The 24,003-nt window shown below is 39.0% G+C and overlaps 1 protein-coding gene across 2 annotated transcripts in view; it reads left to right on the top strand.

Moving 5' to 3' along the window:
• The window catches only part of MYO10 (myosin X), a 150,963-nt gene that overhangs the window by 72,046 nt on the left and 54,914 nt on the right, over positions 1 to 24,003 (top strand). For both annotated transcript variants that reach the window (XM_048940859.1, XM_048940860.1), the window contains exons 4-18: positions 5,944 to 6,131; positions 10,999 to 11,133; positions 12,582 to 12,706; positions 13,576 to 13,589; positions 13,705 to 13,789; positions 14,446 to 14,549; positions 16,836 to 16,965; positions 17,692 to 17,810; positions 18,513 to 18,659; positions 18,831 to 18,931; positions 19,146 to 19,212; positions 20,398 to 20,490; positions 21,230 to 21,298; positions 21,475 to 21,557; positions 22,881 to 22,989. In XM_048940859.1, coding sequence (XP_048796816.1) covers positions 5,944 to 6,131; positions 10,999 to 11,133; positions 12,582 to 12,706; positions 13,576 to 13,589; positions 13,705 to 13,789; positions 14,446 to 14,549; positions 16,836 to 16,965; positions 17,692 to 17,810; positions 18,513 to 18,659; positions 18,831 to 18,931; positions 19,146 to 19,212; positions 20,398 to 20,490; positions 21,230 to 21,298; positions 21,475 to 21,557; positions 22,881 to 22,989 — 1,569 coding nt within the window. The remainder of the gene's footprint in view (positions 1 to 5,943; positions 6,132 to 10,998; positions 11,134 to 12,581; positions 12,707 to 13,575; positions 13,590 to 13,704; positions 13,790 to 14,445; positions 14,550 to 16,835; positions 16,966 to 17,691; positions 17,811 to 18,512; positions 18,660 to 18,830; positions 18,932 to 19,145; positions 19,213 to 20,397; positions 20,491 to 21,229; positions 21,299 to 21,474; positions 21,558 to 22,880; positions 22,990 to 24,003) is intronic.

Below are 24,003 nucleotides of genomic sequence, written 5' to 3'. Positions count from 1 at the left end.
TACAGTAGTTTCACATTCTCCAGTTGGCTTTTGTCTTTTTTGGCTTTGAGGTGAGTTTTTTTCTTCTTTGACACTTTGAATATACTTGGGCATTTCTTCAAAGCCAATTCAATTCTCGTACCCTCCAGTAAAAGTCTTTGGAGATTCTGTAGTTCTGTACAGATTCTGAATAAAATTTGAGAAGTTACTCGAGTATCTCTGTCATCACAGAATTGTCTGTTTCACGGAAGAAATTTAATGGAAAAGCAAGGGGAGATTAAGTTAGGAATGGGTCTTTTAGTCTGTGGAGGGCTCGCAGTGTCCTTCACCTTCCCTGAGACTTTCCTTGAGTAAAGCTGAACGATACAGTTGCCTCTGCACACTGTTCCACTATTTTCGTTGATCACTAAGGTGAACAAAACCTTCTTGTTACCTTTAAGAAATAAAAAGATTTGTAAGCTTTAATTAGCTGTCTATAAAACAAGGACACTATAAATGCGCAAGGTAAAAACTTAGGGGAGCGTAGCATTCGCTTAACATAGTTTAGAATTGAAACGTAACTGGACTGTAAAGCACCACTGTGTTCCTGAAGTGATAACATAGCCTTAGTGCTTGGAGTGGGTTGGAAACAGGGCAGCATTGCTTAAAGCTCAGTACTAAGGGAAGCTTAAGATCATATCAGTTGAATCGAAGGGTGAACACAATGGAAAAGATTCATCTAAATGAGGATTCTGTTGCCCAACAGATGATCTCTCATAATTTGAAATCATGTACAAATGTTCTGAAGCTATCCAAAATCTTGCTGCAAGCTGTGCCAATGAAAACGAGCATAAAGCCTGACTTTGAAAATGCTGAAATGGCTGATATTCCACAAATCTGATCCATTCTTAGCACAGGAAGTAAAGAAACTGTAAGGAAAGTGGCTGGTAGGAGAGGTTGAGGGGTTGTGTAGTGAAGCCTGAGAGTGCAGTTAAAGAATGTGATTGTGTGTGAGAAAAGGCTTGCAGGAAACTGTGAGAGGGAGAACATCTAGCACATGGGTTCTGAATGTAGGCAGCTGCCTGTTGGCACTTGAACTTAGTGATATTCTCTTTCTTGTTCTGGTTCCCTTCAAAAGGTTTTCTCCTCAGGATGCTGAGTCTCATATTTGTAGCATGTCCTTTGTGTTTACAAACATGTCATTTTGCAGTCAGTTCCATAGCTGACTTTGAGAAGAAGAAAGAAAAACTTTTGACATGATGATGTGTGCATTGACAAGGAGTGCAACGATAGGGGAAAGAAAAGCTGTTGTAAATTTGGGCTGTTGGAAACCCACCATGAGTCACCAGACATGGTGAGGGTTGCAGAAGCCTAAGTATGTAGGGATGATTACAGAGTATGACATTTCCCTCACAGAAATGGCTTGATTGGTTGGAAATATCTAAACTTGTAGTCTAGTCATTCAGCTTGATTATGGCTTTTAAGAAAAAAATTTGGCTTCAGACATTTTAACTTATAATTTAAGAAGAAAACTGGATTCCATCCCAGTGAAATGAACACGACACCAGCTGAAATATGAGGCATTCTCACCACAGAGAGTATAAATCAAGATCCTACCATGAATAAGAGCATTAATTATCATCCTTCTTATGACATGCTTGTGCCCCTTCTACTCCCTCCCCCAAAAAGCACACCAAAATGTGGTCCAGTTTTCTTTCTTCTTTCTATGCTGACATGTATATGGTGGCTGATCTAGTTAACTTAGCTTCAGCATATGTGCAGCCATCAGTACAATTAATCCTTTTACCTAGGAGAACTGGAAGCAATGGAGACAGTGTCTACAGCATTGGGAAATGCTTCCATTTGCAGAGTTGGCACCCTGAAACCTTGAAATTCAGTGCTGAAAAGCTACAGAAGTGTGACAGCTGTGTTGTGGTCTTTCAAGAACTGTCTGGATTTTGCACGTGCTGTGAAAGCACAAGCATTGTAATTGGGTGTTGTTACTGTAACCTTGATGATTTAAAGGTATGAGACTAGTGTGGAACAGAGATAATCTTTCAACATATGCTATTGAATAAATTGTCAGGTTGATACTCCAGCAACAACCAAACATGACACAACCAATCAGTCTTGTCAGAGAGAGGATCCATTCCTTCAGTGACTCCAGCTGACAGGAGTTGCTCAAAAACAATCCAGAAACATAATTTTTGATGTGTCTGTAAATGTAATTTTGTTTTTGTAATAAGCATAGATGTTTTTTTTTGTTCCCAAAGGAGAAAGTATGAAAGTACAGTGAAAAGAGAGTTGGTCCGGACAAAGTGGTAGCATAGTGTTAATGTGTATATCTGTTACAAAACATCTTAATTCTGTATTTGATCAGTTCCAGCATTTCTAGTATCAAAAAAAGAAAAATAGTAAAGAATGTATTTATATTTGGTGTTAGTGAAGGAGCACAGTGATAGAAATTGAGGAGCGTAGTCTTCTTGTGCCTGTTTCAATGGTGCAGCCAGTTTTAGCTTCAGATGAGCTTCAAATTGTTGATCAAAGACTTTGGGAGCAGCATGTAATGCCCTTCAGCAGAGTCTTCCTACTGTCTTGTCCACCCTTCCTGTAGCACCACATGCAAAACTTGAAATAAATCCTTTTCTTTTTATTTATTTATTTAAGAATAAAAAAAATAGGATGCTAAAAGTCTGGGAATTACAGAGAGGTACCTTGATGCAGAGGGGGAGCAGAGGTCATGAGAAAAACTGCATGTGATAAAACTGATGACCTTAGATGGGAAAAGCATGCCTGGGTAAGACACGGAGATCATTAAAGAACCCTTGGGAATAGGAAAGCTATTGTGGTGTAGTCCTGGTCTTGGCATAATGGTGAAGGAGTGGAAGGTGGATGGTTGCTGGGCATGGAGCAAAAGGCTGATAAGATATACACGAAAGAGATCATGTGAAGGGGAAAATGGTCCCAAAATGGTGGTCCTGATCTATAGAGTGTGTTAGATTTGTAGGATTAATGAAGTGATTGGGTAGTAGGGCAGCTTTCTTATCTGTTGTTTTTGTGTGTAGAGATCCTGAAAAAAACTTTTAAGGGAAATTTCTTACTTTTTCCTTTTACTTAGAAGGCCTGAATCCTGTGATGCCACCGTCTTACTGAAAGTGTGGCTGAGAAGACAGGGTTTGAATTTCTAATTTTGAAAGTTTTCTTAGAGGACCAGCAAACAATCTCATTTCCTCTTTTTGTGTTAAAATGCAGAGCAGAAGTGTTCTGGGAAATCATAGAATCATAAAATCATAAGATGTCTGGATTGAAAGGGACGACAATGATCATCTAGTGTAAAATTTGTAAAATTTCAGTAAAAAATTTGAATGCAGAAAAGGAGGACAACATTTAATCGCTTAATTAATTAAAGCATGATTCAGACTAAATTGCTCAATTTTAATTATTTTTGGATACAAATTTATTTATTACTGGTAATCATTATTATAATGAGTTGTTACCGGTTTAGTCTATAACAGAAGAAAGCAGGCTTGTGATATAAGCCCTACACAGGGCTTTGAAATTCCCCTCAGACTTTTTCAACAGAAAAACTTCAGAAATTCTGTCTGCTTCCTTGTGCTCTGGCAGACACCTGAATATTTCTCCTATTCATAACTGCTTTGGAGTTTGAACTGCTTTCGTTAAAATAAGCAATTATTGACTGCAAGAATTAGATTAGAAACTGCAAGGAGCAAAGAGCAAAAAAAAAACCCAAAAAAAATTCACTCCCTTTTAAGCAAAGTGAAAGTGAAAATACCTTCTCTGCAATTTCATCTGAACAGCTGCTTTATGATGTTAGCATAATAAAGTAATTCTGACTTCCTGTTTCTGAGTGAACTGCTCTAATTTGCAGTATGGATGATGCCTGGTGCAGGAATAGCTCAGGAGATAACTTGGCAGCCCTGCCTATTTTTTTGTGTCTTAGCACCAGTTTAAGTTGCTGCTAAAATGCTTGCACTTAAAAAACTGGAAAGCCTAACCTGAAAACAAGCAGTCAAACTGGGAGGCTGATCAGGGCTTCCAGGGGGACAGGAGGCAGAGCCCTGTGCAGGGACAAGTGAGGTGAGCAGCCAGCAGCTGTGCTGTGTGTAGGTGACCATCTGACCATGTGTCAATCCCTGACTGCAGGGCTTGTAGAGATGCCAGAGGGAAGCTGGTAGGTGGAGGATCAACTTAAAATAAAAATTTAATATGCAGGTTGCTCCGAAATTAATGCTGCTTCCTTATTTTCATGGACATATTATCAGTGTTCATATGTTTGGAGGGGGGTTATTTCCTTGTTTGCCATGGCATCTCTTACCATGGTGTGCATCAAGTTATTATGCTTACTTTTTAATAAGGCTTCAGTCAAACATCTAAATAAGGCAAAGATGTGTAGTGGCCTGTTGCATTGGTTGTACTTGCACTATATTCATGTAAATAAATTTTTAAAAACACAACAAAGAAAACAAACAAAACTTCTTAAAAATTTTCCCATGCAATCTGTGCTGAAATATTTATTGAACTGAGGAAGTTTGTTCAAGAGGGGATGATCCCAAGAAATTAAGTGGTTGTCTTAGTGCTGCAATTGCCCTGTGATACGATCTTGTGTTGAAATGGTATCTTTCCTCTAGCTGAAACCTTATGAGCTATTGCACAGCATAGCAGTTTTTATAAAGCACATGGACTGAAGGCTCTTAGTTCAGTAAAATGTACTGGAGTGAGGAGGATTATTCCCATTTCATCTAATAAAATCGTTGTAATTTCAAGGACATTTCTGTATTCCCTTAGCAAAAGCTCTACTGCTGCTCAGCTGCTTGTGTTGGGCTTGGCAGAAGATGAGCAGATGGATAATGGGAAATAAAACAGCAGGGTAATGGTGAGATAGGAGAGCTGATACACCGTGATAATTACATATTAATTAAGGGGAAGAGGAGGGAGGGGGCAGGTAGGTGGAAAATGTAAATGCTCTGGGGACATGGAATAGCTTGAAAGAGAGGAGAGGAAGATGTGAGGGAGCTGATAGCCAGAGCCTTGGCAAGTGTACCCATGGAGACTTTGCTGGAGAAGGTGCTGAAGTGGAGGCTGGAGCCCTGTCTGGGTGAGGTGAATGAAGAGAGCGCCACCAGTCCTGCTGTGAACTTCATAGCTGATTCCTGGTGGTGATGACAGGGTTATCTGTTGACAAAGCATCTGTCTGTGTATGGGGACCATGTTATGGAGCAGCAGCCCAGATCTTTGCAAGTGCACAGTAGGGTTGTTGGAGCCGGGTGTTAGCTTCTGGCATGTAACCCCAGAATGAGTACTTAACAAAATGACATTGTTGTCACAGTGGGAACCCCCCCACACACACCTTATGATAGATCAGTCCATTTTACATGCCCCATAAATGCACTGGAAATTCTGTAGATAATGTGCTTAATGTTATCTCCTGCCTCACTTAATAGGATTTTATTTGAAAAATGTGGTCAATTGGCTAGAGAATAACTGTGAAGCAGGTGGAAAAGATAGAAAACAAACAGCAGTGCAAATAGACTGTTACACGTGATTACGTGTTACCTCAGCTCAATTAGTTATTGCAGTAGACACAAGCTATTACCTGGGTGGCTTTAACTGATGTGCTTTATAATTGCAATGGGATAGAAATGAATGCCTCCTCAATTGCCATTGTGCTTCAAAGCAGTAGTCAATTTTTGTGTACGTCCAGGGTTTTGTCAACATCTGCCAATTCACATGTTTTCCTTAGGGCCTATTACCCTGTAATTGGGCTGGTGTCTGCCATGCTGTCTGATGCTTATTTTCACCCTTCTGCTGCTCTTATTCAAAGGGGAAAATTACTTTCTGCCCTTATCCAAACTCCATGAAGAGTGATACACTTTTAGAAACATGTGTTTGTTTTCCTTGATTTTTGAGGTTTATGATTCTGTTCTACCTCACATCTAGTAACAGCTCTGGTTTGTGTGCTTTCAGACATACATTGGTTCCATAGTGGCTTCTGTGAACCCTTACAAGACCATCCCAGGCCTGTATGACTGTGCTGCCATGGAGAAATACAGCAAGCACCACATGGGAGAGATTGCACCTCACATCTTTGCTGTGGCAAACGAGTGCTACCGCTGCCTCTGGAAGCGTCATGACAACCAGTGTATCCTCATCAGGTAAATGGCTGCTGCTGTGATTATACCTTGTTATCCCTGACACTGAACCTCCCAGGAGTTAGAAACAAATATTTGGACTGAACGGAGAGGAAAATTCTACAAGAAAGCAGGCTTTCAATCATCAGAGTTTTGGAAGAGAGCTTTGAAGTATGTATCATGTTAGACTTTTAAAACACATCCATGTGCAGTTCAATAATTTGTCTCCACTAGATGCCTGGTCTTGTATCTAGAGGGGAAAAAAAAAACAAAAGACCTACACCAGTCTCAAGAAATGCTGTAAATAACAGCAGCAAAAGAAGAAACCATCCCCATTTCAGCTGCATGATTGTGCCTGATTATTTTTCCTTTCTTAATCTTGTCCTGCTTTAATGTAATGACAGTTTAATAGCTTCCCATTTGATCCACTACATCACTGGTATTCAGGATCTTGCTGCTGCTGAATGTGCACTAAGAACAGTTGGCATTTCATTAGCTTTTAGCAGCTTTCAGCTCCTCTTGAAGAGCAGTGAACAGAGCTCTTTGCCTGGTGTGGCTCATTGTTCCCAGCCTGTCAGCTCTGCTGCATTGGTGCACACATGCATGGAGACACCGAAGTCTTGCTTGCCAGGTAAGCAGGACCAGCTTGGAGGCAATCGCAGCATGGCACCTTCAGGCTCAATAAAGGAGCTGATGCACAATGCAGGGAGAGCTTTTTGTTTTTCCTCCTTCTTCCCTTTAAAGTATTTCTGTGCCTGTTTGCTCTTTGTGTCCAACAGCCTACAGCACAAGTAAATGTGATCAGTGTGGGAGCTGAACACAAGGTGACATAATATTAATCCTCCCTGGGAGCCCATGCAACAGTAGTAGGATCAAAGCACTAATGGCCATCAGGACAGAGAGAGGATGAGGCAAAGTGGGAGCAGCACATTTTGTAATAGGCAGTTTCCATCACCATTTAAAATTACAGAAAGAAATCACAAGGTTTCCTAAGAAGAGGATTTGATGCATGTAGTTCAGCACACAAGCCATTGTTAGAAATGTGGATGAGGTGCATGCAACACAGCTAGCTCTCTTTTTGACTAGCTGAAAGCTCTTGGCTCATAGACCCTGCATGCCCTCTCCTCTGGGGAGGTCCTGCCTGGTGATGACAAAGACACGGGTGAACTGAGCTGTGTGTGCTTTTCTAGCTTTTTTTCAATTGTATTTTTTTTTAATTTTACTTTAATTTTTAAATTTCATATGTAGTTCTATACATACAAAGTTTTAATCTTGATCATGTGAAAAAAGCTAGCGTGGAGTCATGATTCCATGGTGTAATGTCATGTTGTTACCTGTGAGCAATTCGCATACTCAAATCTGGGGGTCTGAAATCATGTCCGGTGCCTAGCAGGTAGCCATTGTTATCTTTATTAATTTCATTCTGTTCTAGCCCACATATTTACCTTTCCTTCCAGTTCCCCACAAGCTGCCAAGAGAAAAGCAGGTTGTGTCCTAAAAAGGAAACAAGCAGAAGTCTCTAATGTTCCAGAGGAGTCTCAAACAGTCTCTGTAAACCTTGATACAGATAAACCATAATATGGAGGAGTTTTGCCTTAGCAGACTCTTTTAAAATAGCTTACTGTAGCCTGAGTTAAAGCAGTGATTTGTAAAAGTTCAGTGTTTCAGGCAAGTGCCATAATACAAGGCTGTTTTCATATTACAAGGTTGCTTTTAGTTTCTACAAAATATGAAGGAAGATACAATTCAAAACAAGCAATTAAAAGTAAAATCTACTTTTCTAAAACAGCGATATCTGCTCTATCTTTAAATGACTCTGGGCAGTTTGATTGTTTGTTTGTTTGGTTTGGTTTTTAAATGACTAATGGTTTTCAGTGGCTCTGCTGAGGTTAAGGAAAACTCCCATGCTTGCATTCTTAGTCTGGGGCTTCAGGAGTGAAGACACAGCAACTTGGTAGTCATCTTCCACATTCCGTTCGTGCCTGTATAATTTACTGGTTTAGATTAAGGTGTTCAAACAAGTCACTCTCAGGTGTTCCTGCTTATTTCTGGCGTTTGAAATAGTGGTGCTGTGAAGCTCTTCGATGTCTGAAATTGGGTAAATGTCTTCGTCTTATATTTCACGTAACAGATAGAACAGTTCATTAAGTCAAACTGCCTGAACACTGCAGGGAAAACCAAAACTTATTAAGGGCATTGTTTCAAAGGGAGAATTTTGTTCCGCCACAAAAACACATTAAACAGTAATATCAGTTAAAATGAATCGATTATTAGAGTAACTTTCACATTCTGATATCTACCTGCTGCTGTTACTGGGATCTGAAGACCCAGTAACTCATCTAGCAGCCCAATTGAGTGAAGCTCAGAATGCTTTTTTTGTGATCCTCTGGACTTGAAGTGCCCCCTGCTGGCAGTCAGATTAAATTCCCTTTTGTTTTGGAGCTTCTTAGAGATGCAGCACTGAGTTTAAAAAAAGAACAAAAAAACTGTGACAAAGGTTCTAGACTGTTAAAACACCTGGAATATTTTTCTGTATGAATAAGATGAGAGGGATAATAAGAAAAGAATCTGAATCAACAGCTTGTTTCAGGGAAAAAAGACATAATATGGTTTGAGTCAGCAGTAGTGACTCAATACATTTTTTGGTATATTGAGCAAAGGTTAAAAAGGAGGAGATTACAGAAGAGATAATATTAAATGGAGCCATCTGTAGGTGCTTATTTATTATTCTGTGTTACACAGGCTTATTCCAATTCGTGATAATGCTGCATAAAAAAGACATTGCAGCCTAAATGTCAACAGAATGGCATATTGAAGAAACTGAAGGAAGTGTGCACAGCCTGGGCATTGTAATATTAACACAGATGTGGAATGGTGTTTTCACTCTCCAAGACATAAGATGTTGTGTTTCAGTAAAGAAAATGAAAAAAATGTCTATATTGAATGACGTTTAATTTCACATTGATCTCAATTTCATTTAAAACAAAAACAAAAGCCTGCCACAGTTAACTTTGGCACTACGACAGACACATTAAAAAACTGTTATGTCTTTTGATTTTTTCAGCTGACATGGTTGCTATTCATGGACAGTGAAATGTCATGCCCATCAGCTGGGCTGAAGGGCTGGTAGGAAGCCTGGGTGCCTTGGTAGGAGCAGAAGGAGTCTCTCTTGTTTAAAGAATAGCTAAGCAGCTTGTCCTGATCAAAAGCAGGGGCTGAGTTCACCTGTGATTAGCTGGCATTTTCACAAGTTGGGACTAAATTCAAGCCCCCATACCCCATTGTTGTAAGAACAGAAAAATAGGTTGTATTTTTAATACCACTTTATTTAAGATGGCTTAATCCATACAGAAACGAGCAAAAATCTTCTCTCTGATACAATAGTGCTTCCACTTAAAAGCACTCAGAAGAATTGCAGAACAATACAAGGAACAGCAAGAGTCACCCTGAATTACATTCAGCTTGATGCCACGAGTGGGAAATCACAGTGTGACAGCAGTTTGTTCTCTCTGTTATCATTTGATGGCCTGACATTTTTCTTGTTGTTCTTCAGCTTGAAGATAAACATAAAACAAACTGTTCTTTGGATGAGACCCAGGCTTGTGAAGGGAAGGCTCTCTTATGAGACTGACACACCAAAATTCACATGTGCGTTTGAAGAACAGTATTTGCTGAGGGGGGCTATTCTGTCTGTGTCCATCTGTCTCTGGAGATTTAAAGCTGAAGGACAGAAATGAGAAGTGATTTAGAGTTATGTGGATACAGCCACACTTGCATTATGTTCTTCAGAACGAGAAGTCCCTCCTTGTGACGCCTTTTCCATTGTGGCAGTCCGAAGTTCAGACTATTGCGCCCTTGGTGAGATTCTCAGTGTAGAACAAATCATGGAGGAAGGTTAAAAATCTCTTTAGTGAGGGCCTTGTGGGTTCCTGTCACACAATATATTCAGAATACTGAGTGCAGTGATGTGAAACAAGCTAGACATTAAATTCATGAGATAAAAAGCTGCTGTAAAGATTTGACTGTGTACTAAAAAAAGCGCCTTCTTTTACAGTCCTTGACAGCATCTTTTTAGGCATAGATCTTCTAAGGAACCTGAAAGACTGATCCAACTTAATCTGCTGTTAGTCTAGTGCTGTAGGATTGTATAAGCAGCTTCAGAGTTTAGTGTGCTTGTTCTTGATCTTCATTTCATTAAGAATGTGTTTTATAAACCATTTTACAAAGAAGGCTGCAGAGACAATTTGATGAACATAAAATAATGATCCCAAGCTGAAAAGCACCATGCCAGAGAGCTAAATGTGTCGAAGAACACATCCACTTAATGCTCAGTAGTGGTCATAAAACTAAATAGAATCAAATACTTACTAAAAAATGGAGGACAAAATAGAGATCATTGAGTAAATGTATTCTTTGCTCATGTATCGAGTACTGTGTACAAGCCCTTTTCCTTTTGATTTAGATATATGTCCAATTTTGTGGAACTAGATGTAGTTTCCAGGAGAGAAAAAAAAAAGTTGTAATCAAAAGTATTGCATGACTGCATATGGAAATGGCTAGAAACCAATGAAATAAAAATCCGTTGTGGTTAAAAGACACACAGAAACCATGTCTAGATCTGGAACCTTCTTCTAGATCTGGAACCTTCTGAGCAGCAAATGTCTGGAAGATGGAGGAACATAGAGGGGAAATTCTGGGCATCTGTGTAATGGTGGCTAGCAGAGGTCTAGAGTGGGCAGGTAGATCGTTGTCCTGACTCAGTGCTGAGCCTGGTACATTCTAAGCACAAAACCAAAAGCACGTAATCATGCAGATACCCAACTGCACTAGAAGTGTTTCCCATCACCTTTGGATGTAGCTGTCAAAACACTTTCTGCCACTTCTCTTTCAGTGGTGAAAGTGGTGCTGGTAAGACAGAAAGCACTAAGCTGATTCTCAAGTTCTTGTCTGCAATGAGCCAACATTCGCTGGAGATGTCTTGCAGAGAGAAGACCTCCTGTGTGGAGCAAGCCATTCTTGAGAGCAGGTAAGCAGGTACTCCCTTTGTACCAGGGCACATTGCCCTGGGTGGTGAATGAAGGTCTTATTAACAGAGGTGTGACAGTTTTAGAAGATGAAAAAAACTAAAGCTTGGTTTAATGGAAAAACATGATTTTATTCTTTATTTGTACCAAGGGCCCTATTGCTGTTTTACATACACGTATTAAGGTGTGGTGAGGTTAAGAAAAAGTTGGTTGGATCAAAATCCTGTGAAGATCTCTAAGTGCTTCAAGCAGCTGTGAAAGACTGGAGAAATTTCTGCCCCTTCAAACTGCTCCCCCCCACCCAACCCCCAGCCATATATGCCTTTTAATGCCCTTAAAATCACCTCATGAATGTGGTAACCTTCCTTTCTTCCTATGTAGATTTGTGCAAATTATTACTAGTGTTGTCTGAAAAGACTGAATAGCTGAGAAGTGATTTAAAGACAGTCTCTCTGTATGTGCAGTACAATATATATGTTCACTGCTTTTATAGTGGTCAGTACTGCTGACATAAAAATATTTTTTCCAACAGACAAAGTTTTGTCATTGAAATAAAAGAGCTTACAATATAATTAAAGATGTAGGTGCATGTAGTAGACAATAAGATGACTATTGGAAGATGGGAAAAATTCCATTAAACAAAAGTACCCAGATGCTCTAGAGAGACATGATCACACTGGGATGAAGCAGAAAGATTCATGGTCTGGAGATGGATGATTTAGTAGCAGTTTTCATTTTTGTTCAGAGCTGAATTCAGGTAATCAGAAAGGGAAATGGGTGATGGGAGGAAGAAATGATTGGTTTATATAGCCTGAGGATATGGTAGAGCAAGATACAGCATGGTGAGGATAAACTATGTGAGCAGTAAAGGGAAGATAAGGAGGACTGATAAGACAGATGAGTAAATGCATCAGATAAGTTGGACACTGCACAAGCATAAAGAAGTTCTCTGTGTTCAAATGCAATACCACATGGTTCTAAGCTATTTAAAAACAAAGACAATTTGAGATGCTGTTACTTTTGTTTATCATGCTTCATCTCATCTTTATCTTTTTACTGACTGTATCTTTGTGTACGTTTTTTAATTTCCTTATTACAAGCCCTATTTTTCCTACACCTGTATAATAATTTGCATGAATTGAGATTTCGTATTTCTATGATTTGAGTACTATAATGAAAGCCATGTGCATCTTTTGCACAATTACTGATTAAGCTGACGAGTAGTTTAGGACTGTCAGTCTTCTTGTTCTTGAATAATTGCATCTCTTGATAGAAAATTGAGATACCCATTGCTAATGAATTACGGATAGTACTGAGGATGTTGTCTGTGGCTGAGGAGGGTGTTAGAAGTAGGCTTTACAGAGTGCTGTTCTGTTCGCCAGCCTCCTGTGAAACTTATGTCATTCTGGTCACACATTAACACTTTTGTCATTCTTCTGTATTTTCACAGTCCAATTATGGAAGCTTTTGGCAATGCGAAGACTGTTTACAACAGCAACTCAAGTCGCTTTGGAAAGTTTATTCAGCTGAACATCTGTCAGAAAGGAAACATTCAGGGAGGAAGAATTATAGATTGTATCCTTGTTTGGTGATTTGCCTCCGTTTGCAATCTCCTCTGTGTAGGGCTGAGAGAGAAGTGACTTACACTTTTCTGTCTTTTTACCCTATTTTGAAATACACACAATTAAATTGACCTGATCTAGGTTGGGAAAAGGAAGTAGTAACACAAAATTCGGTATGAGTTTGTGCAAACACACCCATGTGCTTGTGTCAGGGTGGGATGTGTAGACTCTTGGAGGATCAGGATTTTATGTTGCTGCTGCTAGTATGATTCATGCACACGCTTCTACGTAGTGAGCTAATAGAGCCTTAGGCCTTAGTTCTTGGGATAAGTTGAGTTATCCCAAGCTCTTTCCTTCATTCATTATATCTGAACATACATTTCTGAGTTCTGGAAAAGTACTTAAAAGAGCAGAGCTGCTGAATTTCTACATTGTGAGTGTGGGTGGGTCAGGTGCTTGGGTTTGCCTTGCAACTGGCAAAACTGAGCTATGAGCCAGTTCCAGAAGCGTGTGAAGATGAGAACATACCCAAGGATGTTCCACCCAGGGACCAAATTTCATCCTTAAAGGTGCTCCAAAACTTTACATAAAAGATAAAGTAAGGGAAAGCAGATGCTGTTTAAAATGTAAGAAGTTGCAAGTCCAGTTCTGATGGGATGGAGGACAAGAGGTGATTACACTGGGAATACACTGACATTATAACTGTTGTAACATTACTGTTGTTGCTACTTCGTTCATCTATTGTAGCAATAGACATGTAATAAGAAGAGACCGTGATGATCTTCCTATCATCCCAGATGAAAGAATTAAATTTATACATAGCTTGTGCATTAATTTCTTTTTGTTTTATTCCTTGACCACAGTTTTTGTTCTTGGCTGCAGATTTATTGGAAAAAGTAAGTTGACATTTGCTTACTCTCAGTTAATTTTGTTTGATATGTTCTTTGAAACTGTAGATTAAAAATGTTCATCTTAAAATACTGAAATATAAACTATTTTTTACTTTGACAGAATCGTGTAGTAAGACAAAATCCTGGGGAAAGAAATTATCATATATTCTATGCTCTGCTGGCAGGGATTGAAGAGAGGGAGAAAGGTGAGTGGCAAAGCTCAAATCCCACAACTGTAGTGGCTCTATATTAGCAGTCAGCCACAGCAACAGCAGCAGAAACCTAATAAGCTAAGAGAGGAAACAGATTATTTATCCAGCTGGAATTTATGGGGTGTGAATCTGAGCTCTACTTAATAAAGTCACCTGCTTAGTTGAGAAATGTCACCGAGCTGTGGGTAGTTTTTCTCTCAGCTTCTGCTGTGGCCCCGGGAAAACTACCTGGGGACAAACATGCTTCACTCTGTTCAAGCTGAATATTTTTGCCAGTACTGAATAACTCCACAGCAACAAAGAGGAGAATCCTGGTTCCTCTAATCTTCTCTCATAAAGAATAAATCCACTGAACAAAAGAAATGACATTTGTGTATGTGCAAATTTGCCTAAAGCTGTTTCAGTATCTCCCTTTGGGCCTGATGCCTTTGCATGCTAAAAAGTAGAATTATCTCCATCGTACAGCTAAATAAAACGAAACGCAGCAAAATAAAACACCGTGTTTGATTTTAATTTAGAATTTTGATTCATACATTGTCATAATTCTGAGCAAATAAATTGTGAACTGTGTAGTTCTGACATACTAATCTGCAGAGAGCTTTTGCTTGGAGGTATTTTTTTTCACTCTTCCTCTTTTCTCCCCTCATCAGATGCTTTTTACTTATCTGTACCGGAGAACTACCACTACCTGAATCAGTCTGGGTGCATAGTGGATAAGACAATCAGTGACAAGGATTCTTTCAAAGAAGTCATTGTGAGTTGTTTCACTAATTCTTTAAAAAACGTTAGAGGTGCAGACACCTGGGGCCAACTGATGGAGCAGAGAACAAAGGCTTCCTGTACTTACCTGTGTTCTCTCTGACATTCTGCTTCTGTCTGAAGCTCTCCCATTGAGGACTATGCTGAGAGGACTTAAGTTTTCTGATAACACATTACTGTCACTTTGAGCCCATCTCTACCTTTCCTCCAGTATTTGATTTTTAATTCTACCATTTCCAAATAGATTATGATTAAGTAACATGATTATGTTTGGGAAATAAAATACTATCAGTTGAGAAGACTGTAGGGCTTTTACATATCTTCGCAACTCTGTACCTGCCCAACTGTGGGACATTTACAGGAGTTTGGAATAATGAACTTACTGTCTAAATTTGTACCAAAATTATCCATATGCCTTGCTGGAGGAGCATGTCACGAGGTAAACATGAACTGCGATCCCTTTGTCAGAGCAGCCCGTGTCTTCCATGAAACAAAGCATCACGAGCAGAGGTTTTGAGCAGACAGCAGAGTTCTGGATTCTGCCTTTAAACCTGACTCATTCCAAACATCCTCTGACAACAGAGTCGCCCTTTGTTCTTCATTATAAAAGCTCACAAAATAAAGTAGTAGATTTCCTGTCCCTCCTTTGCCTTCCTCCAGTATAAATAGAACTGCTATATCTACAGTGAAATGGACAGTTATGTTTATAAAAAGGCTTATTTTATGTCTGCTACTTACGTGAAATTGTTCACATAAAACTGTCAGAACAGACAGCAACTGGGGAGTAGCCAGCCTATTCTGTAGAAAAGGATTTGTTTTATTAGATTGTTTTATATTACAGGTATGTCTGTTTCCACTGTTTTTTCACTCCAAAGCTTTATATGGATCTTGTGGAAAATGCAATCATATGGAGTAATTTACAGGATAGAAATGAGAAAGATGTAAATTCAGATTGAAAGACAAATGCTGATGAAGGCTTCCTCTGAACGGCTTTATGCCTTATACCCATGCTAATGTCAGCAATTAGCCACAGCAATTAAAGTGTACTGACAGTATATTTGCTAATTGCTTGCCAAATCACTGAGGTTATGTGTAGTAGGTTTTAAAAATCAATACGAATGAATGCTTTTATGCCCTTCCTGAATGATATTTGCTTAGCTACTTCACCTTTTTTGCCAAATTGAAAAATTAACGTGTATTGGAAGCAGTAGCTGTGTTTACTATGAGACTTCCTGATTTGGAGGGTAGCTGTAGGAACTGTTCCCTACACTATAATCACATAGCTTAAGTAGATTAGCTTAACATTTAGTTTGTGCTAATCACACAAGGCTGGGTGGAGTATGAAATTAAGTTGGCAGGTGGAGTTTTTGTGCTGTCTGAAACATGGACACGCTTTGAGCACAGCATGATGCTGCTCAGCTGCTTTCCTGGAGCAGGAGGTGGGCAGAAACCTTGTCATTCTCACTTGCCTATTGTTTCCAATTCCATTCATCCACTTTGTTACAATTTAGGTCCTGGAAACATTACTTAGTATAAACTTCTTTTGCCCCCCTCTGCTTTCTTTATTGACACTTTCCTGGAGACAAGACGATTCTCAAGTCCCCACACATCAGACATTCTTTCCTTTGTATGTCTTTTGGTAGGAGACAGGAAGGAGCTGCACAGTGGGCATGGGGATGAATTCAAAGTGCTGCTGCCTTTCTTAGAGCTCTGTTGTGAAAGGTCTTCTATACAAAGTACATCTTCAGCCTCTGCACTTTTACTTGCAGCATGAATCAGGTTTTCCATTTGTAACCAATCGTTTATGAAAAATGAAGTTATCACATCATCTGTCTATCTGCAGTGACCATAACTTGATGTGCCTTAACTGTAAGGGTGAAAAGCCATGATCTGGTCTCAGAGAGAATCCTAGAGTAACCAAGGTTGGAAAAGACCTGCAAGATCATCCAGTCCTACTGCCCACCTATCATCAATATTTCTCACTAAACCATGTTCTTCAACACAACGTTTAAACATTCCTTGAACATCTCCAGGGTCGGTGAATCCACCACCTCCCTGGGCAGCCCATTCCAGTGCCTGATCACTGTTTCAGAGGAGCATATTAGACCCAAGTTTGGGAATTTCTGGTAGTTAATTTTTGGCTGAAGGCAAAGGAATCAACTCCTGCTAGTCTACTATCAGTACTGACTGGGCCTGGCAGCACCGTTGGTGGGTTTGTCTTTCTCCCCATTATTCAGTCAGTGTGCATTCTTTTTTTTAAGAACTCCTCATGTCATTCCAGACTGCAATGGAAGTGATGCAGTTCAGCAAGGAGGAAGTGCGAGAAGTTTTGAGGCTGCTGGCTGGCATTTTGCATCTAGGAAACATTGAGTTTATCACTGCTGGTGGGGCGCAGGTGTCCTTTAAAACAGGTGAGAAGGCTGCACTTCCTTGTAGTATGTCAGTACTTCTTGAGGTTATGAAACTTATATTCATTGCTAGTATATCAGACCATATCAAAGACATTGAAAGGGTCTTATGGCATTTTAGCATCTGTAAATGTCAATTGAAGTGTTGGTTTTGCTTTTTAACAGATGAATCAGATAACTGAGATCTAGCATCCAACAATGAAGGTTAGGAAATACCTTCAGTGTATATATTATTCCATTAATACCAGTGAAATTCCACTTCAGTTGCTTGCTTGAAATTATATTTTTGCATTAGAAAAATACTAAAAACTTGAGTGTAAAAATGTGTTCCTCAACTAGAAACATTTAAGGAAATACTGGGCTTATGAACATTTCAAATATTTGTTCATATATAGCAATGAAAAATAATATTTTGTGCTGTTTTACATATCACAGAAAAACTGCAAATTAAAATATAAATGTGAGGAAAAAAAATTCATTGGTCTTTTTTATTCTCATCATCCCAAAGAAAGCAGAAACACATTCGTGTGGAAACTGATTTACTTTTTGTATATGGAAAAGTACATTGATGTAAGAAGATTGTTGGAATTCTTGTTACGTAGCAGTTAGAGGAAAAATATGTGACTTAATTGTGATGAATTTCTACTACTAAATTCCTTCAGCTGTTCGATCTGTAATACTGTGCCTTACATATTCAAGAGCATGCTTGTATTTGTCTCCTTTTGGCAGCTCTGGGTAGATCTGCAGAACTGCTGGGGTTGGACTCCACACAGTTAACTGAAGCATTGACGCAGAGGTCAATGATACTCAGGGGAGAAGAAATCCTAACACCTCTTAGTATACAACAGGTAAAAGCACCTGTGTTTTGATGTGTTTCTATGGCCTTTTAAATATATGGATCTATTTTCTATCAGAGTTAAATCTTTGTTTGCTCAGGAACAGCAGCTTAGCTCATACATTAACGTTGCTATCAAAAATTCTGTTCAGGTTTTTGGGAAAGGTTTAATTGGACTTCTAGAAATGTCAATGGATCCTATTCTATCATTCTTGCCTAGGCTTTTAGCTTGGCTCTTGTAACTGTTATTGTCTGGTTGCTTAACATTTTTTCCAAATGGTAATCACATAGACTAACATCCATTATGGATGTTTGTATTTGGTGTTTAGAACATTTTTATTAAAAATACTTTTGTTATTTATAAGAAATGAATTAGACACATATATGTCCAAATATGCTTGCTAGTGGAAGGGGGCAAAATAATGTGTTATTTCCTACCCTTCTCTTTTCTTCAACCCCAGTTTAAGCCTATAGTTTTCTAATTTTTGTCTGCTTTAGTTTTGAAATGCCATTTTAGAGCCATGTAGATTAAATATGCTACAACTTACCCTGTTAAAGCTTAATTGAGGAATCTTGGTGTCTATTAAGGCAATTACTGTCAAGGTACTCAGGAATATAAAACCGCTTGCATTATAGCTTGTGCTGTGCTGTGCAGAGGACGCTGGCTGGCTGTCTGCTAAGTGACGAATGAGGTATTGTGTTGTTTTTATTGCAGGCAATAGATAGCAGAGATTCTATGGCTATGGCACTTTATTCTCAGTGTTTTGCTTGGGTCATTAAGAAAATCAACAGCAGAATCAGAAGCAAGGAGGACTTCAAGTCCATTGGAATTTTGGACATATTTGGATTTGAAAACTTCGAGGTACACTTCAGAAGTTTCTTCATATGGATTGTCTGATACTGATGCTTCGTTGTTCTGTATATGTTTGTCATTTTCACTGGAATTTGTTCATTAAATGTGTTATGACTTAGTTCATTGTTTGCAAGTAAAACACTTAGTATGTGCATCTCTTAAAATTGCTTGTCTTTTTAGGTAAACCGTTTTGAACAGTTCAATATTAACTATGCAAATGAAAAGCTCCAGGAGTATTTCAATAAGCACATTTTTTCTTTGGAGCAACTGGAATACAGCAGGTAAGAGTTGCAGGTAAAATTTGAAAGAGTTTTGGAAACAAAAATATTCACCTGAAATTTGGGTTACCTATCTTGTTCTGTGGCTGTGTGTTTTTTTAAAAGCAAGCTGATATCACATTAGTTTGCAAGACAAACCCATAATCTCCTCCCATTTGTATATTTAAAATCTTTTCCCTGTAGTTATCAATAAAAAGGCTCTCCTTATTTTCCGTAGGGAAGGGCTAGTTTGGGAGGATATTGACTGGACAGACAATGGTGAATGCTTGGATCTTATTGAAAAGGTAATAAAGTGTTTGATATCAGTACCTAATTCTAGGTTGTGCTCTTAAGTAATGTTTTTAAAACACTTCTTGACAACAAAAAACAATTTAGATGATAGCAGCTCTTGTATGTTTAAGCAGTGAACTTTTGATGTGATTTTTTTTTAATTTTTTTATTTTTTTTGCTTCGTCTGTAATTTGACTTGTGTTAGTACTAAAAAAACACATAGAAGAGAAAGGGTTTCTGCATGATTATTAATAGGAATATTGGCAACAAAGGGCATCTGAGATCTAAGATCACTGCCAAGAAATGGCTGAATTCCATCTGATGTCCAAGCCTAAGTTACATATAGTTTGTTTGTGTTCACTTCTGGCAGCAGTACAAGAAAGCAGCATGAATTTATCTCTGTAGTGGAGTGAATGGCTTTTTGAGTTCAAGTGATCACAGAACTGTGGTGGTGGGCAGAAAATGCATCTGTCCAGATGTGACAGCCATTAGGACAGTGGAGTTTGGCAGAGCCCCTTCTGGTGTGATGGGACGTAACTTATTAAAATGTGCACCTGAAGAACTGTATTTTTCTGAGAGGCTGTATCAACCTAAAACTTGCTGGACATATAATTAACTGCAAAGTAGCTTGCTTTGCTTACTGCCTATGCTAGTACAAGAAGTAGGGAACATCAAAGGAAATTATGCAGAGACATATGCAAAACAAAGGGAGGGTCTGATTTGCATGGTGCATAGTTAAGCTGGGCATCTCTTGCTATGCCCTTGGCACTGTGGGTGCTAGAAATTCTCATTGGTTCAAGTAAGTAGATAAACTCTTGAAAGAAAGAATGTTGAACAACTCAGACTTGGGGAGCTCCTACGTTACCGATCACCAGAGATCCTGGAGGCTAGAGCTGCATTCTGGGCCAATGTCACTGTATATACCTAAACACTCCCTACATCAAGAAGACTGTGGCTTCTTCCAGTACCTTCTTTTTTCTTTATTTTGCCTGCATATCTTATACTATCTGCTTCAAAAGGAAAGTTGCCAGGAGAATAGAATTGTAGTCTTCTAGGGACTGGGTTTTTAGTCATGTAGTTTCGGTTTTGTGTTTCTCTGTGAACAGTAACTTCAAGAACGTTGTAATTTTTCCAAACTGAGGACAAGGTCTGTATCCGTGTAACTCATCTTATGCCTGTTTTGTTTTTTGCTGTTCTAGAAACTTGGCCTGCTGGCACTCATCAATGAAGAGAGCCATTTCCCTCAAGCTACTGACTCCACTTTACTGGAGAAGTTGAATGCCCAGCACGCTGTATGTGATGTTTTGCTGATGTGTCCTGTGTGCAGTATGGAGGCTCCTTCTGCTTTTGTAGAAGTCTGTGGTTTAAATATGGTTCATAGTTGTAGAAGATATCTTGGACAGGATCCTACTTGCATGGCAGGCCACATTGTTTGCTTTGAGGACTGAGTCAGTTATCTTTTTAATGTCCAGTCCCATCTTGCTACTGTCCAGTTAGAGCTCCATATTGGTGAACAGGTCAAATTCTGCTCCTAGGTCAATGACAGCCTGCAGTAACCCAATTTTCCTAGATTTTCTATTTCCCTTGATTTAATGAAATAACCACACTGATGTCATTTACCAAAGGGTTGCTGTTCTCTCCGTACAGATCAGTATTACCTTTAGTTGTAATCCTGGAAATATTTTCAAGAATTTTGGTGGTTCAGGCATATGTCTACTGATCTTTGTAACTGCTGGTTTAAGGCAGAGCCTTCCTTCTCAAAATGCCTTTAATAGGTGGGTTTGCCAGATGGTTTCAGCTTTAGTATAATGCCTTTGTAGATGCTATAAATCTGTTGTTTTTATTGCATTTGGAGCATCCCAGATTAACAGATCCTATTATTATAAGATGGTTGTTTACTTTTGCAGTACAAATCTTCTGGGAAGTTTGCAGAAAGACAATGTTTTGTTTAAATCTGGGTTTAGAAGATAATATTATTCTATTCCCTGACTCTCTCAAAATATTTTTCTCTTTTCTTTTTCCTCCAATTAGAACAATCCTTTTTATGTAAAACCACGAGTTGCTGTTCACAACTTTGGAGTGAAGCACTATGCTGGGGAGGTAATTTTATTTGCTGAAATTACTCCAAACAGAGCTTTCATTAACTTAATTTTACCCTGAGGCTGCTGAAAATTAACTAAAGCAGTCTGTTCCCTCAGTGCTTTTTACAGTAGCACCATTGTGAGAGCTGCTCGACTGCTTGGCTTGTTGTTTGAATCAGCTCTGTTTCCTGCTAGGTCCAGTATGATGTCCGGGGGATCTTGGAGAAGAACAGAGATACATTCAGAGATGATCTCCTGAACTTGCTTCGTGAAAGCAGGTACATTTCTGTGATTATTATTATTTTTTTTTTAGGATATCATGTTAAAAGGCATCATATCAGCTAGCTGTGCTCGGAGTTGACTATGCTAAATGTTGCATAATACTGCGGAGTTGAAATCTCTCACTGAGTCAGGCTTTCCCACATTGTGCAGTACTTTGTTCCTGTTCAGTACAGAGGGGTGCTAGACAGCCAACTTGCTACTAGATAAGTAAGGATACTGAAAGTAGCTGATCATTTTTGACTGTTTCAGGATGCCTCGCAGGCAGGTGATTGCATGATTTTTGTTTCACATATAGCTCAATTTCCTCGTATTTCTGGCATTTCCTAGTTTGGTTGAAAGCTTAGTGTTCAGGACCTACCACATTGCAAATTAATTGCAATAGTTTAAAAGGAAAGATTTCCAAAACTAGTTTATATTACTGGAATTTTACTCTTGGATGTCTTTGCTACTCGTGTGCCTCCTGTCATTTTGTTGTGTTAGGTCTCAAGATCCTTGCACTACTTTGTGAGCTGGAGCAGGACCACATGCCTTTCTGTAAGGATTTGGTTTAGATTCCAGGACACACAGAGGGCTCCCAGGAGAAGAGGGATTGGAGCCCAGGTTGTTTCTGTTCTCAGCTGCTACCTTAGTCCATCCAGTTGTCCTGCTTTGCTCTGGGAATTGTTTGTAAATCCCTCAGCTCTTCTGTGCAGGAGAAACAGTGAGAATTTTTTCACTGCGTTCCTTGTTCTGCTTTTGTGATGTGTCTGACATGAAAGCCATTGACTGAAGTATGTAGGTAGAAGTAGCAAATGAGTTGAAGATACACAACCCGGTTTTGCTCTTGCACCAATGTCTGTCTGGAGTTAAAGGATCTGTGTTTCTGTAGTAGTGGTAGGAGGGGGATACCAAACTGATAGTGTGAAGAATAGCATTTACAGCTAGCATCTGAAAGTGAAGCTCATGTGGGTATCTATTTTGTGTTGTGGTCCATAACAGGAATTCTTGGATTTTAGTCCTTAGGTACTTGTTACGGTCATTTGGAGTTTTGTTTGAGTGAACGGAGTAAAATGCAGCAAAGACTCTTCACTCTTCATTTCCCTAATTGTGTGCTGGGAAAGAAGAAGGAAGAACCTCTTTGTTATGCTTTGGTTTAGGTTGTTGGTTGTTTTGTTTTTTTGGCTCCCCTGAATAAATTCTGCAAAGGTAGTGTCTAAGTTTTGGAGAAAATTGATAAGCATTGTTTGCATGGAAGATCTCCTTTCAGAGAGACAGAGCTTACTCCGCATTTTATAGTTGTAAATCTTATACACTTATTTTATTTTTCCTTCCTGTTTCAGTCTTGATTTCATCTATGATCTATTTGAACACGTTTCAAGTCGCAACAATCAAGACACTCTTAAATGCGGAAGCAAGCACAGAAAACCCACTGTCAGTCTACAGTTCAAGGTTAGTTATTGTGTCATCTCTGCTCTGTATCTAATCAGTGACAGATAAACCCCATTCAGTAAAGAACAATTGCGGATCAAAATAGGTGAAAATTCAGCATCAAAGCGCTGCTATCTCTTTTATGACGCTGTACTTAGTAATCAACTGAAGGGGCATACTAGCTAGCTTCATGCAGAAGTCAACGTTCTCATCCCCCCGTCCACATGAAACTCCAGTTGCTTTCCACTTGCTTGCCTGTCCTTATTGTAAAGCTCTCCTGTGAAGTTCGTCACTGGTCTTGTTTTTTTCTAATTCAAAACCAACCACAGAGTGGCACGAAGCCTTGCAGCAGTGCCTGTGTGCAACGGAAAATAAGCTCTGAGTAAATATCTTATTAAGGTGTTGCACTTCTTTTTAACTTAGTTTGAAAAACATTTTTATTAAAAACTTTTTTTGAGTCTTTATAGCTTTGCCATCAAGAATGGCACGAAATTGAAATCCAGCATAAGGTCTATCTGCAAAGAATTTAAAAGATTGGCACAAACCCCTCCTTAAATTACATGAGTACAAGTCTGGATTAGTTGTCTTTCATTCTGCTTAAATTAATATACATTTGTACTCTTCATTCACTCTTTTTTTTAAAGAGTGCAGACTCAATCCCCTTGAGGGCAGATTTTATCCTAAAAGATTATTGCTGACTGTTGGACAGAACAGCAAGTAATGCATGCTGAGATGCACATGGTGTATTTTATTAAAAACACTGATGTTGTATATCCCGCACATATCTCTGTGCTATCATCGCTTGTCTCACAGAGTACTCATTTCTTGTGATGGGGAGGTATTTTTTGATATCTCTTCAGGATAAGGGAAGATACTGTTTCCACATAGTTTTTTGGTTCTGTACAAAGTAGATTTACAGACAGTACTACATAGAAATTGATCATATTTTTGCTTTGTCTTTACAAGGAGTAGTATACAGCATTCCATTTCACCTTCATCAGGATCCATGGACAGCATAAAGCATGATAAAATATG

This window comes from Lagopus muta, chromosome 3, assembly GCF_023343835.1.
Source record: "Lagopus muta isolate bLagMut1 chromosome 3, bLagMut1 primary, whole genome shotgun sequence".
NCBI classification, from domain to species: domain Eukaryota; kingdom Metazoa; phylum Chordata; class Aves; order Galliformes; family Phasianidae; genus Lagopus; species Lagopus muta.
The sequence above is the reverse complement of the archived record's forward strand: the minus strand, read 5'-3'. Positions and strand labels throughout refer to the sequence as shown.